At 30.5% G+C, this 17,387-nt stretch overlaps 2 protein-coding genes across 8 annotated transcripts in view; one reads left to right on the top strand and one right to left on the bottom strand.

Moving 5' to 3' along the window:
• The window catches only part of LOC142329798 (protein HGV2-like), a 169,743-nt gene that overhangs the window by 24,684 nt on the left and 127,672 nt on the right, over positions 1–17,387 (bottom strand). The gene's annotated exons all lie outside the window — the stretch shown is intronic.
• LOC142329799 (uncharacterized) overlaps positions 1–17,387 on the top strand; it is a 156,034-nt gene that overhangs the window by 19,396 nt on the left and 119,251 nt on the right. Inside the window, exon 3 of the mRNA XM_075374613.1 lies at positions 152–287. Within this exon, the coding sequence (XP_075230728.1) occupies positions 152–287 (136 nt within the window). The remainder of the gene's footprint in view (positions 1–151; positions 288–17,387) is intronic.

The raw sequence follows: 17,387 nt of genomic DNA on the forward strand, positions 1-17,387 counted from the left end.
TCATATTATTCTCATAAAAATAAGTCAGATAATGCACGCTCAAGGTCTAAAAAAAGCATTTATCCCCTCATAATGTTTTAATATAACAAATATATGAAAAACCGAAAGAATAAATAAATCATATTACAGATAAAAGTACATATTGTTACAGATAGAAGTGGAAGATTACTTGGATGAATACGTAATAAGGATAGCAGTGAAGAAGGTATATGAAAAGGATCCATTTACAGCTGTATTTTTGTTACCAATGCATGGAGGGATTTGGACTTTATGCGCATCACTTACGGGTAAGTAAACCGAATTCATACATATCAAATTAAATAAATACAACTTTTTTTTCTGATCATTTGGTAATCGATTATTAATTGAATTTATTATATGAACTAGAAATCAAAAAAATCAGATGTCGAAACCATATGAGTTCCTTGTAAGTCTTTTAAATTACATATACACATTTTTTAAAATGAAAAGTACATAAAATTTTATTTCATTAATAACTTCAGATATTTTTTCGTATTCTTTTTTTATTGTTATTAATGAATTATTATTTATCGTAAAATGTTTTTATAATCAGAAGTTAATAATTATTAAAAATATATGATTATTATATATTTACATAAAAAAAGTTAAAAAAAAAATTAAAAAAAAAGAGATGTAGTCCGATTCAAACCGATGTGCCTTCTTCACTTCTAACATCCAAATATTTCATTAACTAAAATTTTATTTGGTTATAACTCTGGAACCAACGAAAATAAGTACCAGTTATAATATATCGTTGAAAAGCTTTCAATGAGGGCTTATTTACTGAAGTTAAGAAAACGCCCAAAATCAAAAGTTTTTGGATTTTGGGACATTTTTTGGACACTTTTGGTTCAGTCGATTGCAATAAAAAGGGGAGGTACACAACTAGATGTTACAACAATCCAAAATTTCAACATCCTATGGCTAATCGTTTTTTAGTTACGCGAGATAGATACGTACATAGGTCACGCCAAAATGGATATTTCCGTTGAAATCTGAAAACCGAAATTCTTCGCGATCACAATATTTTGCTTTACTTCGTACAAGGAAGGAAAAAACGTAAAACAACGTAACAATACACACACACACATATATATGTAATCAATTTTTTTTAGTTTTCGTATTTAATAATCGTAATAGATAAGACAGTAGCTACTTTTCAAGTATAAGTCGATTTTTAAAAGAAACTGGAAATGTTGCGGTCATTTCTTGTAAAATTGGTAAATTAATGACATTTTTAATTTAGTTAATGAAGAGAAAAAAGTAATTTGTTATAACCTTATACCTTCCACACCGATATAAAGGTTTCATGCACACTTTACACTAAATGAAAAGAAAGATGAGAAACCAAATCGAAATTCAGAAGGTTCATTAGTCGCGACCAAGAGATTGGCTGAAACGGTTAATTTAATAAAAGGTCAAAAAAGATTAACAATTATTTCTTAAAGGTCTTATTTTTCAAGTAAATTTTATCATAGACTATCATTTCTTATAGATTTAAAAATATATATGTAAGCGTTTACTATTGAGTTAGGATATAACGCCTCCTCGACAGGTGGGCGATCACAATTTGCATATTTAATTAGTTTAAACGATTCAAAAATTTTCTTCTTTTGCATTTTATTACTATCCATACTTAATGTTTTCATGCAACACTTACCGGATGATTCAAAAAGGACTTCACAACTTTAAAAGAATATAAAAGTTTATCGAGATAACTTACAGATTCGGTTGAGGTATCATTTCATAGAAAAATACATCTAGTTTGTCAACCTATATTCACTTTGTTTCGATATGGCTTCCATTCGTAATGCGACATACATTCACCTGAAGTCGATTTCACTCTACATTGTAGTCAGTAAATCGGGCGTTATCTCTGCAGGTGCGGTGTTTATTCGAATTTTTAGCTCAACAAGATCAGCAGGCAAAGGTGGTACATAAACCCCATCTTTAATGAAACCCCACAAGAAAAAATCTAGCAGGGTCAAATCTGGAGAGCGAGGTGGCCATGCAATTGGGCATTCACGATCAACCCACTGACCTGAGAATAAACCCACGAAAATCTCAGATTTCTAAGCGGCAGTAAGGTGGTGCTCCGTTTTGCTGATAGTAATGGCGTTCATCGCGTCATCATTGTCTGAGGATTTATAAAATTTTGAAGCATGTCTAGATAAAATATACAATTTACGGTTGACGCCTAGTTGTTCATTGTTTGCTTAGGACACAAAAAACCTTAGGGCTATCGCGAATGTGCTGCAAAGTTTTATGAGGGTTTTCGATACTCCATATTCGGCAGTTACGGCTGTTCACCTTGCCACTAATGTAAAACGTTGACTCATCACAAAAAAAGAATGTCTAAAAATGTATCTAATTTTATCCTTCATTTCCACACAAAACCGCAGCGGTACTAATGAACTATGCTAGGTAAAATTTGATGCGAGATCTTAACCGAATTTGTATCTTATCTAAATAAATGTTTATATGCTTTTAATTTAATGATGTTCTTTTTGACATACTCGGTGTAACAGAATATAATAAATATAAGAGAAAAATGTAAATCAAACGTAGAATCTCATGAGCTTTTATATTTTTGTAATTTGTAGTTTTCCATCATCAAAATTACTAAAATAATATTTTTATTCTAATTTTACATAAGAAGAAAAATAAAAGTGAGAAATCTAATTTCAGATTTTTTTTTTGTCTTCAGTCATTTGACTGATTTGATACAGCTCTCCAAGATTCCCTATCTAGTTCTAATAGTTTGATTTCAAAATACCCCCTACATCCCTAACAATTTGTTTTACATATTCCAAACGTTGCCTGCCTGCACAATTTTTTCCTTCCACCTGTCCCACCAATATTAAAGTGACTATTTCAGGATGCCTTAATATGTGGTCTACAAGTCCATCTCTTCTTTTAACTATATTTTTCCAAATGCTTCTTTCTTCATCGATTTGCCGCAACACCTCTTCATTTGTCACTTTATCCACGCATCTGATTTTTAACATTCTCCTGTAGCACCACATTTCAAAAGCTTCTAATCTTTTCTTCTCAGGTACTACGATCGTCCAAGTTTAACTTCCATATAAAGCTACGCTCCAAACATATACTCTCAAAAATCTTTTTCTGACCTTTAAATTAATTTTTGTTGTAAACAAATTATATTTCTGACTGAAGGCTCGTTTCACCTGTGCTATTCGGCATTTTATATCGCTCCTGCTTCGTCCATCTTTAGTAATTCTACTTCCCAAACAACAAAGTTCTTCTATCTCCATTATCTTTTCTCTTCCTATTTTACATTAAGTGGTCCATCTTCGTTATTTCTACTACATTTCATTACTTTCGTTTTGTTGTTGTTTATTTTAATGCGGTAGTTCTTGCGTAGGACTTCACCCATGCCGTTCATTGTTTCTTCTAATTTCAGATAATCAGCTTCTTTACCTCAACAAATGACCAAAATCTTAGTCTAGTACTAAGTATAAATGATAAATCATATTTCCTTATGGTTACCTACACACTTTATCATTATTATCATTATGCAATTATTTATTATATTTTATTTCTAAATAATGTTTTAAGCGTAGGCCATTTTGTATAGGAATAAAAAATAATGGAGGAAAAATAAATCTCTTAATCATCAGCCGTTAAACGCAATATAACGCTGTATATCAATGTTGAATACAATTTTTTATAACAGTACTGCTTTGCTGAATTTTCTAATTTGTTAAATTATATAATTTTTAAAACAAAATATTATATTTTTATACCGGTATATATTTTTGAAATTTTACATATATTTATATTTACATGCGCATATTACAAGTATTAAACTTTTATGCACATTTTATGGAGGAATATCTGGGTCTAGACATATAATTGCTAACGTCAGTTGGCTGGGACACATAATTTAATACTACGTCAAAATATTCTGTAAATCTTTTTTTTAAATCATATTGATTTGCTGAATTCCATCGCAACTACAATTATTTTCTACAGATTTTATCGAATAATTGTTTCGTTTTTACAAATACACTTGCTTAGATAGTCGGACGATCGTTTAATTCCTATAACACATTTTTTTTTTTTTTTTAATTAAGTGCTGAAAAGTATTTAAACGTAAATAGAAAATACATGTTTAAAAAACGTCATTGCTAATTGCTCCTTAACTAAAGGGTAAAAATTTAGGATAATAAAACAAAAACTACCGTAAGGTTTTAAAAAATATTTTTAAAAATTGAAATAACACAACAGCGGAGAGACATACAGTACACTTTTTTATTTTTGAACATTCCAAATTTCTACAATTTTATAATACCATGTAATTTAAGTTTTGTTTTTTTTATATTAAGAATAATGTTTATTAGGTACAAAACGAATAATATGATTTTCTGTCAATTTTTCATTTGTTTTGCTTCAATAAAAAATCGATTTTTAAAAGTTTTTATTGGCTGTATTTACATTAATTTTCTCAGAATTAAGTTCTCTACAAATTTTGTTATTAAATCTTCCACATTTATTAGTCATTTAACAAAGCTCTTGTACAAAAAAACCTAAAAAAAATTTTCTACACCGAATTTGTGTTTTACGTCGGATATCTAAAAAAAACTACTGGAGGTACAGTTCTGAGACATGTTTTATTCTATTTCCAAGCTCAAACAACATAAGAAACCACCAACTTTACTCCTTAATTTGAGTCCCAAAAATTACGGTAAGGCTTCTTTTTATTAGAAGAGCTGAAATCCGGGCAAAATTTTTCGCTAGCCTTAACTAAACAGCAAAACCTTTCCACATTTATGTTTACATAAAATGTTCACCAATAGGATATGTTCTGAAAGTTTGTCCGTTTCTTCGTGGGACACTCTGTATTAATTTACTTTATAAAATGTGGTTATTTACATCAGATGGATACAGCCAAGCATGATATTTTTACACAAAAGAAAAATAATCGATTCGTACACATCAATAAAATTCAATGGTAAAGTATACTTTAATAAAAAAGTTGAGAATTTCTTGCAATTAAATTACAACGCTTGTTGATTTCAGATCATTATTGACGATAATTTTCATGTAATGAAAGAAAAAATATATAAATAGAAAATTTTATTCTTTTTTTTTCCTTTTTTTAAAATGCATTCTAATGAATAAACAACAAATTACGATTGCTTTTAATAGGGGCGACGGATAATTAATAAAAAAAATAATAAATTAAAAAAATTACTTTAATTTTTTGTTGATTTATACTCGTATGTCATAGATATTTCAACGACAAAAAAGTAAGATTATATATGATATGATAAACATAATGTGTCAACAGACCGCTTTTCAAATTTGTTATAAACTCATTTAAACGAGAATGAGAGAGAAGAAAATAAAAAAAGATGGAGAAATAACGTCAGAAAAAACATTCAAGATTTAGCGATTACACTGGGGAAATCAACAGCAGTGTTCAGATGATAACCACTATAATAATAGTAAAATAATAAAATCTATCTATTTATCTATTCTCCTACACGTCATCAAAATTCTATGGGAATAAAAATGAGTGATGGTTTTTTTTTTACAAAGAGGCATATCTGTTGCTACCACACCAAGAATATTAGCGTTGATATACCTTATTTCTATCATCCCACCTTTAAAATTCAGTTTCTGAAACTCGCCCTATAAAATTATATATATATATATATATATATATATATATATATATATATATATATATATACAAATTTAGTTTTTCAAACGGTTGTTATGACAGCTCCATCATTAATCATGCGAGTATTAAAGATGACAAGATAATACAAAACTTATCAAAATAAAGGCTTACTGAACAAAATACACTCGAACAAAAACTTAATTTCTTATTAATAAACTCTTTTTTTAAAACTTCAGATGTAATATAATTGACCCAATGAACTTAATGCGACACAAACAACATACACGAACGTAAACACATTATTCTATAAATCTTGACTCAAAATAACGTAATCATTCACATTTTGGGATTTTTATATCATTCGGAAGTGCATTAAGGTCAACGACTGACTTGGAAAAAAGTATAGAACATATTAAATAAATTATCTTGACCTCCTGAGAAAGAAATTCAGTAATTTTTTTTTACAACAAAATATTATATTTAAAATGTTAGTTAATCCAATTGAGGAAATTTCTGGACACATTTACGAACGCAGAACCCTGAAAAAATCATAAATATATCTATAGTTTGTTTAGTACAGATTGCTGTCGAAGTCAGTGCGTTTTATGCCTGTATCTATATGTAAATCATGTTTTACACCCATAGTAGTTACGTAATAACCAAAGAACTAATCCGAGGAGCGTTCAGCCAAAACCCAGGCAATGATCAACCGTAAATGTGAAGGGTAAAAGAAAAGATTATGTAGTGAGAACGGGAAGATCTATCCATAATGAGATCGCAAAATAAGCTAAACATGCTCACTTGAAGGAGGTTGTAAAAGTCCTCCAAGTATTGAATGTCGATCTTACCCGCAATTCCTGAGGAGGATGTCTTTAAACATCATCCGAGTATCACAATACAATTTCACGTTTACCTACCTCAAATATGTGCGGCAAAAAATTAATTTTCTTCCAGTTACTAGAAGTAACAGAAAAGGAGCTAAGATATTCTTAGTGTGTTTTCGGACTGAAGAAATACCTTTACTCGTTCGGAAAATTCTGCTGCGTATTATCAAACAAAACTGTAATAAACTGTTCAATCACAATCCCGCTTGAGGTTAAAATACACGACAGATCAAGGACCAAAAGAATAAAGCTGAAAGTAATTATAAATTTCTCGACTGAAAACGATATTAAAATTATAATTTTGTTAACAATTTTACACCGATTTGTTTTATAGAAATATCTTCCAAAAATAATTTTTTAAGAACCGGTGGTTGATAATTTATAGGTTTTAAAAAAGCTCTGTAATTTTGTGGAAATCAGTAGTTCAGGATGTTTTAATCGCAAAAGCTATTAGAATGAATAAACGCAATTATTATAGTTTTACTTGGTAATAATTTATACATATTTATATATAATAAATGAATTATATTCGGTGCAACCTCTTAAGACTATTTATTCTTAAATAGTGGAAAAATAATTATACACGAAAAAAATCCCCTAAGATTTATTTTTTCGGGTGGTGGTAATTTATGATGAAGTTTTACTGTAAAATTATCATTATATGTTAAAATAAAGCAAAAAAAAGTTTTAAAAATACAAAAAAAAAGTTTTTTCTTTCCTTTTTTCACTCTCCCATTTCCAAAATCACCTTCAAAGAAATTTATTTTGATTTTCCTACGTTTACTATGTTAAGAGGAAGAAACTAAAAAAAAATTCCACTAAAATATAAAATATGTATACCAAAATAAAAAGGTACTTGAGATTTCTTTTTTGTAGAAGGGAGTGATTTTTGATGAAATTTTATTGTAATATTATTATTAAAAGTTTATAATTTAAACTGTTATAAGTTTAAATAAACGCCAAAAAAGTTTTGAAAAATTCAAAACTTCGGATTTTTATCATTCAGTATTTTATTGTTAGGGTGTACATTTAGATCAACGACTGACATGGAAAAAATCTGATATTTACAACAAAAAAATCGATAATTTTAAACTTTGATCGACTCCCCCAACCCTAAAGTACTTTTTTAATCGCTTGCACTACTATTACGCCTATGAATACAATAAAAATAATCGGTTAAAAAATATGGAATAAATAAAAACCTTTTTCGATTTTTGGGAAAGGGAGAATTTTGGAGCAGGATTTTTTTATAAACGGTTAGAAAATCACGCACGCATGTATTGCGTTTAATAAAGAGGGGTTATGTTTGCAAAATTAAAAAAAATGAACCCCCAATACCCCCCGTATCCGCTGGAGATACTGACCCCCAAACGTTTACCAGCAATTTGCCCCATATATACGGGTGTAAAAGTTAACAATATTTTATTAAAATCCGTTCATGTAGTCAAAAGTTAGCTTTTAACACACCAACACAGTACATACGTAGATAAGAACATTCCCCCCTTTTTTTGTTGAGGTTCCTGGGTCATGAAACGTCGAGAAAAACCCATACCCCTTTTCTGAGTGATTATTATGTTAACTGCAACCCCCCGGGCTGGTCTGGTTGTGAACTCGTCATCGCAAATTCGCTGATTTCGAAGTCGAGAGTTCTAAAGTTCAAATGCTAGTAAAGGCAGTTACTTTTGTAGGGATTTGAATACTAGATTGTGAATACCGGCGTTCTTTAGCAGTTGGGTTTTTCAAGTAACCATAAATCTCAGAAATGGTCGACGTGAGACTGTATAAGATTTACACTTCATTAACATTCATACATCCTCTGAAGTAATTCCTTATGGTGGTTCCGGAGGCTAAACAGAAAAAAGAGATACTACGTTAAATGGAAGAAACTACAAAATTCCACTAAAAAATGTGGACCACTAAAAATTAAATTAAATTTCTTTAACTTTAGAAAGCTATGCAAGAAGGCATACCTCTTGAGCTATGATATTAGGAAAGTAAAACAGTGTCACATAAACATATCAAATTGCTTAAAATCGTAACAACTAAGTTTTTACTTTAAAATTGATATATTTAAGCGTTCTGATGGAGAAATTTATATTAAAGTGGTCAACATGAAATACGAGGGAAAACGTAATAATATTAGGAATAAATAAATGAAATTTATTTTATAAATAACTACATTTTTATTAATTTATTACTACATTAATAAAAATATATTAAGGTTCAAAACATTCAAAACCTGAATCCTATAAGTAAAATATTAATATTTTTTTCTAATCCGTTTACATCTTTTTAAATTTTAATTCAGCAACAATAACTGCATAGAAGGTTTAGTTGCATGAAAACTGATCATAAAATAAATGCAAAAGAAAAATAATAAACAAATATTTCTTCAAATAAACTGGACTAAAGCATAAAGATTTATCTAATCAAAAATAAAATTGATGCATAATAAAAAATTTTATTACCAAGAAAATATAATTACCGGTAATGCACCATAAATAAAATAGAATTATAATATGCACATAAAACGTTTGCATGTTACATGCACATATAATAATAATAATAATAATATATATATATATAAGGTTATTTATATAAGAATAAGACCTAGGAGGAATCAAAAGTAACCCGGCGTCGACAAGTGGTTGCCAAACGATAGTTTCTTGTTTTGGTGACGTAATTCGTACCAGGTGGTACTAAACTCATGCCGCTGTTAATGCAATATTTATTTTTACTCGAAAGAATTATACCCTTCAATTGTATTACCATTATAACCCGGCAATTATGTTCATTAAAACGACAATATAAAATATATAATAATGCATACCTACCCCTTTTATTTATATAAAAATAAAGAAAAAAATGCAAACCAATAATTTCATATCGTTTAAAATACATGAAATTTTATACATTTGGTCAAAATTCTAATCGCCCAATCTAAAATGGCGTCCAATAATGTGTTTGTTTCAGATGGCTAGAACTGGGGTTTATGCTCCCCTTTAATTTTTTTATTTATATGAGATATACCGATTCTCTCTTTGGAAATCTTGTCCGATAAGAGAAGCAACTCAGTAAGCCCAAATCCAGAGTATTCGGCATGTTATGGGGTGGGGGGGGGGGACGGCAAGGACTTCCCCGGATGTATAGTTAAAGTAAAAATTTTAATTATGTTAATTCAGCGTATTTTCTAATCGAGTTTGCTAAAGCAAAAAGATTGTTAAAAAAAAAATCCCTTCGTCAGAATTTTAAATGTTCGCTATATGTAATAACAAACACTCTAAGAGTTTTTCTGCAACTGGGATTTTACTTAATTTTAACATGTTTTACTTTTCCTATAGTTATATAATATGAATATAGAATGAACATATTATAATCGTATCAAAAATTACCCATCAAAATATTATATTTTCTGATTCAGGAAAGCATAAAATTTCGAGATGTAAAAAAAAACCGCTAACAAGCATAATTATATATATATATATATGTGTGTGTGTTTATACGTGTTAGCTTATACTTAGCTTAATATCTTATGAGGCTGACATAGAAAAATGATTTTTTTTAACAAGTTTTACGAATTTGAAAATAAAATCCGATCAGAGAATGGAAAGATACGGAGGTTGATAGTATCATATCTCGAAAAAGATCTGAATGGTAAATTAAAAAAAAAAAAAAACATTTTGTTGCCTTTTTGAGACTGAAAAGTTATTTCTTTGTAACAAGGGCCCATCCTTCACTCACTTATTTCATATGTACGAATCAAAGGAATGTGATTTTTATTAATTATACTGTAATTTAATAATTCATCATCCATACAAAATATACCCGTAAGTTAAAGTCATTTTGACGAATTTTTCAAAAGGGATAGGGAGGAAAAAAATTCCAGTTATATATCATATCACCGAACAGAGTTAACAAGAAACATTTAATGAAAATTTATTGTACTTCTATATATGTGACATTTATGCCATTCAAATTTTTTTTTAAATTCGTTACAGGGTGGGAAGATAAAAAAGGTTTAGATAACATAACCCGATAAAAAATGTCAGAAGGGTCAACTTTTTCCACACTTATTTATTACAATTTTGATATTAATAAATATCGGAAAAAAAAATTTCAGTACTACTCTCTCCGCAAATATTTCAAATATACGAATTTCATCCAGATTTGGTTTTCATTAATTAGTGTTTTAATTGTTAATTATTGGGGTAAAATATAATTTATAGATTATAAGGTCTTAGTTAACTTGATAAATATTTAAAAAAAAGAAGAAAGAAATACTTGTGTATTAACCGGCACGCATATTTTTTTTACATATAAAACTATTATACAAACATACAAAGCCGAAGTTACTTAATTTTTCGTTATCTGCTTGTTATCGCAATAATTTTATTCATTTATCAAGCTGTCGCGTTTTCGTCATTCAGTTTCCTTCCATTGTAACAAGAAGTAATAGTAATGAATTTGTGGCAGCTACCAAACACTAAAGAGGCAGCGGTACAGTTAAAGGAATATGGAGTAGGTGTTACGTTCCCGAAAATTCAGACAGTATGAAATACATATACATGAAATTATATTTCAGTAATGGTGTGAAGTAGAAATGTAAGAAAAGCACTTGTAACGAAACTCAAGCGATTTCGTGTGTGAAATTGACTGGAGGGTAATAAGCTTCCGATTGTAATTGTTGCATTTATTGTTGGTCCGAGGAACTGACTTCCGCAGATGCTTGCGATCGATAATTGAACATACGTCAACGCACTGCGGTTCAGTGTAATATGTATATAAGAAAAATATATTCTTTTACCGTTCATCAGTTTCCGAGGAGATTGATGAAAATCTATTTAGAAGACGCAAAAATAATACGGGAAAAATCCACAACAGTGGACTTTTGAGGGAATTTGCAAAGAAGTAAACCAAATATACGTTTTCAAAATTCCTGATTGTTCTGCAAAAACTGTGTTGAGAATTAAAGAATAAGTTGAAGCGGAATCGTTTAACGGGGTTATCAGTGTGATGTATTGGAGGCGGCTGGTTACACACATCTACAAGTTAACCATCGTTACAATTTCATCGACGCGGAGACGAGATCATACACTCAGCATATCGAAAAAAATCTGGAGATTAGTTAGATGGAGGAACAAAAACCACCGGGGTACCGCTCGACACCATTTTGAATTCTACCTGGCTGAATTCATCTTTCGGCAAAAATTTCCAAAAAAGATGCACTGTTTGGAGAAATATTGAATTGAATATCTCTTTTCTGGCCCCAAGTATGAAATGATTATTTATTTAATTTAAATTACTTCAAATTACTTTTAAGACTAGTGTTAAATAAATAAAAAATACATAATAATAAAAAAAATTATATAAAATAATACGCGTGTCGGTTAATGCCCAACTACCAAAAAAAAGTAACAGTTAAGGCAATGAATTTCAGTTATAGATATATCTCCGAAGTTTGTAAATACAAAAGCTTAGGTAACACGAATTACATACATGAAAATGATACTAATAAATTTTTAATTTAAAAATAACTTTTTTAAAAGTTATTTTTGGAAGATTCCCGTTCGAAGTCGAGAAATTTATGCAAATTTTCATCCCTTTTAATAAATATTAATAAAGCTATGAAAACAATATGCAAAGGTAATTAAAATGGCAATATTCTTAACAAAACTAATTAACCTTCAACAACACAGATATACGTTTTAATTATTAGCAAATTATACTAAACGAAATTAATCCAAATCGCTATGTACAAAAAAAAATTATTTTTTTTTTTAAGTTCAATTACAATAAAAAGAGAATTACATATGATTAAGTTATTCAACAAACGGAAAAGGTTAATAAGAGAGAAAATTCAACTGTTAAAAATAGTACTCCTTTTAAGTATTTTAGTTTTATTTGAAATAAAAAAGAATGTATTATAAGATCAGGAGGTAAACGCGACAGGTTGTAAGCTACTGTTGTACCAGGTACCTTAGGCTGACCCAGTTTCAAAAATCAACAACTGACACGAGTGTTGACGATTATATTCGTAATAGCTAAGGTTAAAAGTATACCTACGGATGAAAAAATCTTTTCCCTTTACATATAACAATTCTGTCATGACTTTTAGAGTAGCTGTAATAAAAGCGATGTCAGCAAACATGAAAGTTTTATTACGAATATAATGCATATGAAGAAAATTTTCGTTTATTCTTACGAATTGTGAATTTATTAATTTCAAATAAAATTAGTAGAAGACATTCATGTTTATTAAAAAATTAAATATTTTATTTAATGACTTTGATTTTAGTGTTTCACACCCACCAAACCTGTTTTTTTCTTTCTTTATATTTCATACGTTTCAAAATGTAACGAGTAATTTTTACATTTACTGTTTTCTTGTTTCGTTGTGGTTACTTACTGATGTAAAGCAAACAATTATATGTGGAAATATATTCTTTGACAGATGTTATATACATATTATTAACTCAGGGACCATTATTTCAGAGGATAAAATGAAACGTTTGTAGCGTGTGAACCAGAGGCCTCCGAATGAAAGGCCGAGAGACGTTACCATTCGCGCAAAGGACAGTAAGCTTAAAAAAATTTAAAAAACGATCCCTCAACTAAATCAATCAAGAAAATTTGTTTTTCTGTTTTTGTATTTTCTAATTTCATTAAAGTAAGTTACAAAAAAAAATCGCTTACATTTAAAATGGATTATCCCTAATTTGCTTTTTATTTATTTATTTAAAGAAAACAATTACTCTTGGAAGATTTTTAATGAAATAACCGGGGAAAAATATGATCAATCACAATGTTTAATTGAATTAATGTTGATATAAAAACATGAAAAATAAAATTTCAAACAATATAAAATAACTAGATTTTCATTAAATAATTTTGAAAAATTGTAATCAGTCAGTGAAAATACGTTAACATCAATAACAATTAAGTTACAATCATTCGCTTACTTACAAAATGTTGAACGAGAATAACCAAATTTTTTATTCGCGGGATGAAAATTCATCTGAGAAAATCCTACCGTACGGAATGATACTCGTAAAAAATGGATTAAGTAAAATTACATCGATCATTATGAAATAAATTTAAACATGTAACACGGTGGCTTGAATATACTGCATAGCATTATAAATAAGTAAGCGATTTTATTTTTCTGAACAGCGCTCATGTAACAATATTTTTTTTGTCTTCAGTCATTTGACTGGTTTGATGCAGCTCTCCAAGATTCCCTATCTAGTGCTAGTCGTTTCATTTCAGTATACCTCGTACATCCTACATCCCTAACAATTTGTTTTACATATTCCAAACGTTGCCTGCCTGCACAATTTTTTCCTTCTGTCCCTCTAATATTAAAGCGACTCTTCCAGGATGCCTTAATATGTGGCGTATAAGTCTGTCTCTTCTTTTAACTAAATTTTTCAAAATGCTTCTTTCTTCATCGATTTGCCGCAACACCTCTTCATTTGTCACTTTATCCACCCATCTGATTTTCAACATTCTTCTACAGCACTACATTTCAAAAGCTTCTAATCGTTTCTTCTCAAGTACTCCGATCGTCCAAGTTTCACTTCCATATAAAGCGACGCTCCAAACATATACTTTCAAAAATCTTTTCCTGAAGTTTAAATTAATTTTTGATGTAAAAAAATTATATTTCAGACTGAAGGCTCGTTTCGTCTGTGCTATTCGGAATTTTATATCGCTCCTGCTTCGTCCATCTTTAGTAATTCTACTTCCCAAATAACAAATTTCTTCCTTCTTCGTTATTTCTACTAAATTCCATTACTTTCCTTTTGTTTTTGTTTATTTTCATGCGGTAGTTCTTGCGTAGGACTTCATCCATGTCGTTTATTATTCCTTCAAAATCCATTTTACTCTAAGCTAGAATTACTATATAATCAGCAAATCGTATCATCTTTATCTTTTCACCTTGTACTGTTACTCCGGATCTAAATTTTTCTTTAACATAATTAACTGCTAATTCTATATAAAGATTAAACAGTAACTGGGATAGGGAACATCATTGTCGGACTTCCTTTCTTACAATATGAAGATAAATTTACGTAAATGATGATGTAATTAGAAATTATATTCGTAGATTTGCATTGTTAATCTCATTCCCATTAATTTATCATTTATTGGTTATTGATTTTTAATTATTATTGACAGTAAAAACTTGTATTATGGTGCATCCCTTACCAGCATAGTTGTTATAGTAACCAATAAAAGATATAGTAATACTTTAGGGAAAGAAAATAACATCTGGAATTAGCTTTTTCTTTGTTTTTGATTTACATAAAAAAAAGGGAAAACGTTATAAATTATGTATATTTGGCCAAGCGCGTTCTCTCTCTTTCTCTCGTATATACGTTTTGCAATTGAGTTCGTATCTTCCGAACATACAAATCCTCTGATTATAACAGACAAGAGAACAATGACGTTACAGTAAATGTCTAAATGTTTCTCTAAGTATTTTATCAGAGTACACTGAATTAAAAAGTTTATACAGGACGAAAAAAAACAGTAGTAGATGAGACACTGCACTTGCAAATAAATTTATGCGGTGCCTCATTCCAAATGTACGAGAGGTTATATCTAAAGTAAAGACAGTTTCATTGTAAAAAAAAAAAAACTATTCTGAAAACTTTATTAATTTTTTTATTTATTTCTCTTATATTACATACCTTATACTACTTCTCTATATAATCGCTACATGAAACATTTATCGTAGCGATACACCAGCTTCAAAAACCTTTGTCGTATTCTTCTGCCACCAATCCATTTAGCCACCGATTAATAGCATTTTTAAGTTCATCGTCACCCGGAATTGCTTACCGCTCAAAAGTTCTTTCATTTCCCAAACAAATGGTATTCAGAAGGAGCTAAGCCAGGACTATAGAGTGGGTAACCGTAAATTTCCCATCCAAATGTTCTCAGTAAATCACGTCTCGGACCCGCAATATGTGAACGTGCATTATCGTGCAGCAGGACGACGCCGTCGGTCAGACGCCCACGTCACCGATTTTGAAAGGTGCGCCATTAGTAGGCTTCTGCTTTTATAGTCGTTCCACGTGGTATGAAATCGATCAGCAGTATGCCAAACCGATCCCAAAAGACTGTGGCAATCAGTTTGCGTCCAAATAATTGTCGCTTGACCTTTGTCGGTGTGGTTGGTGCTGAGAAAGACGCCATTCACTTGAGTGCCGTTTTCTCTCTGGCATGTAATACGAAATCCATGTTTCATCGCCGGTAACAATTTAATTAAGGAACTTATTACCTTTTTCTGTGTAGCTCATCAAAAATTCCAAAGCAGATCCCATTCGGATTTTTTTGTGACGTTCCGTTAAGACGTGCGGCATCCGACGTGCACAAAACTTTCTGAAACTTAAATGGTCGTGAACAATGCGACCGGTAATACCTCTTGAAAAATCAGGAAAAAGAAGGGCCAAGTCGGAAATCGTTGAGCCACGATATTTTCTGATCTCATCATCGACGCGTTTCAACAAGTCCTCGGTGATTATCGAGAGCCTCCCCGAAACGTTCATCATCGTGCACATTAATTCTGTTATTTCTAAACCTTTCATACCATTTTCGGAAGTTTCTTTTATTCATTATATTATCACCGCACACAGCAACCAACTGCCTATGAATTTCAGACGGCTTAACGTTTTAATGGTTTAAAAAACGTTATGACTCCACGTATTTCACAGTCGACGGCAACATAGATTTTCCCATTCATTTTATAACGTAATAACTCATACGTAATCAAAGATACTACAACGCGACATGTTGCAGACAACAATGCAGTGTGTACATTACTATGAACGACACAAGTTCGCCAACCTTAAGGAGAGAAATTTCCTAGCGGTCTTTAGTTTAGAGATATCCCTCGTATTTTAGAGATTACTTAATGTTCCATGGACGAACCATTCCATTGGTATTGACAGGTCGTTTGGAATTCATTCACTGCTTAGGGAAGATGAGAGGCGTTAGTTATACTTCATGTATATTACATGTAGATCTTGAGCGTGATGTTTTCTTCGAAATTACGAGAAACTTTGGAGAAGAAGGGGTCTGAATATGATCATTGCAGACCGGATGTGGCTAAAGATAATGTTCGGTAGTATAGAAACACACAAATTTTGCCGAAATTTCATCAAGTATCGTAGCGAAGGGTATAGCTATGAATATAGTTGCATTACTTTAAATGATGTTTGTTGCGAAATTTTTTAGATGTAAGGTTACGAGGAATATCTAATTAGCAAGAAGCTGAATATTATGCAAATATCAGGAAAAAGTTGGATCGGCTGTTTTATTTCTATATTTACAGGTAGGGGAGTAAAAATTCATCTGATTCGCTGGATCATCTTTCGAAGTATTTTTTCTGCTACATCATAATGAGTTTCCGGTGTACATATTGTTACACAGTGTGGGGTTTACCTATAATCATCATATGCCTTAACTCTGTAAGAAAAAACTATTCAGTAAGACGAGCGCCTTCCACGTCGGGGTTAAAGACATGAATACAGATAAGACACTTTTGAAAAATTAGGATGCCGGTGTTCTTTGGTGGTTGGGTTTCGATTAACCACACATCTCAGAAACGGTCGAACTGAGACTGTGCAAGACTACAGTTCATTTACATTCATACATATCATCCTCTGAAGTAATATCTTAACGGTAATTCCCGGAGGCTAAACAGTAAAAAGAAAGAAAAGGGTAAAGTGGTGTGGGGGAAAAAAGATTTTGTTGTACCAAATATTGAAGCCGATCAACATAAAATCAACATAAACCGTATTTGTCCCTTATAGGTGAAATATACA

The sequence above is a fragment of the Lycorma delicatula genome, chromosome 9 (assembly GCF_047948215.1).
Source record: "Lycorma delicatula isolate Av1 chromosome 9, ASM4794821v1, whole genome shotgun sequence".
Lineage (NCBI taxonomy): Eukaryota > Metazoa > Arthropoda > Insecta > Hemiptera > Fulgoridae > Lycorma > Lycorma delicatula.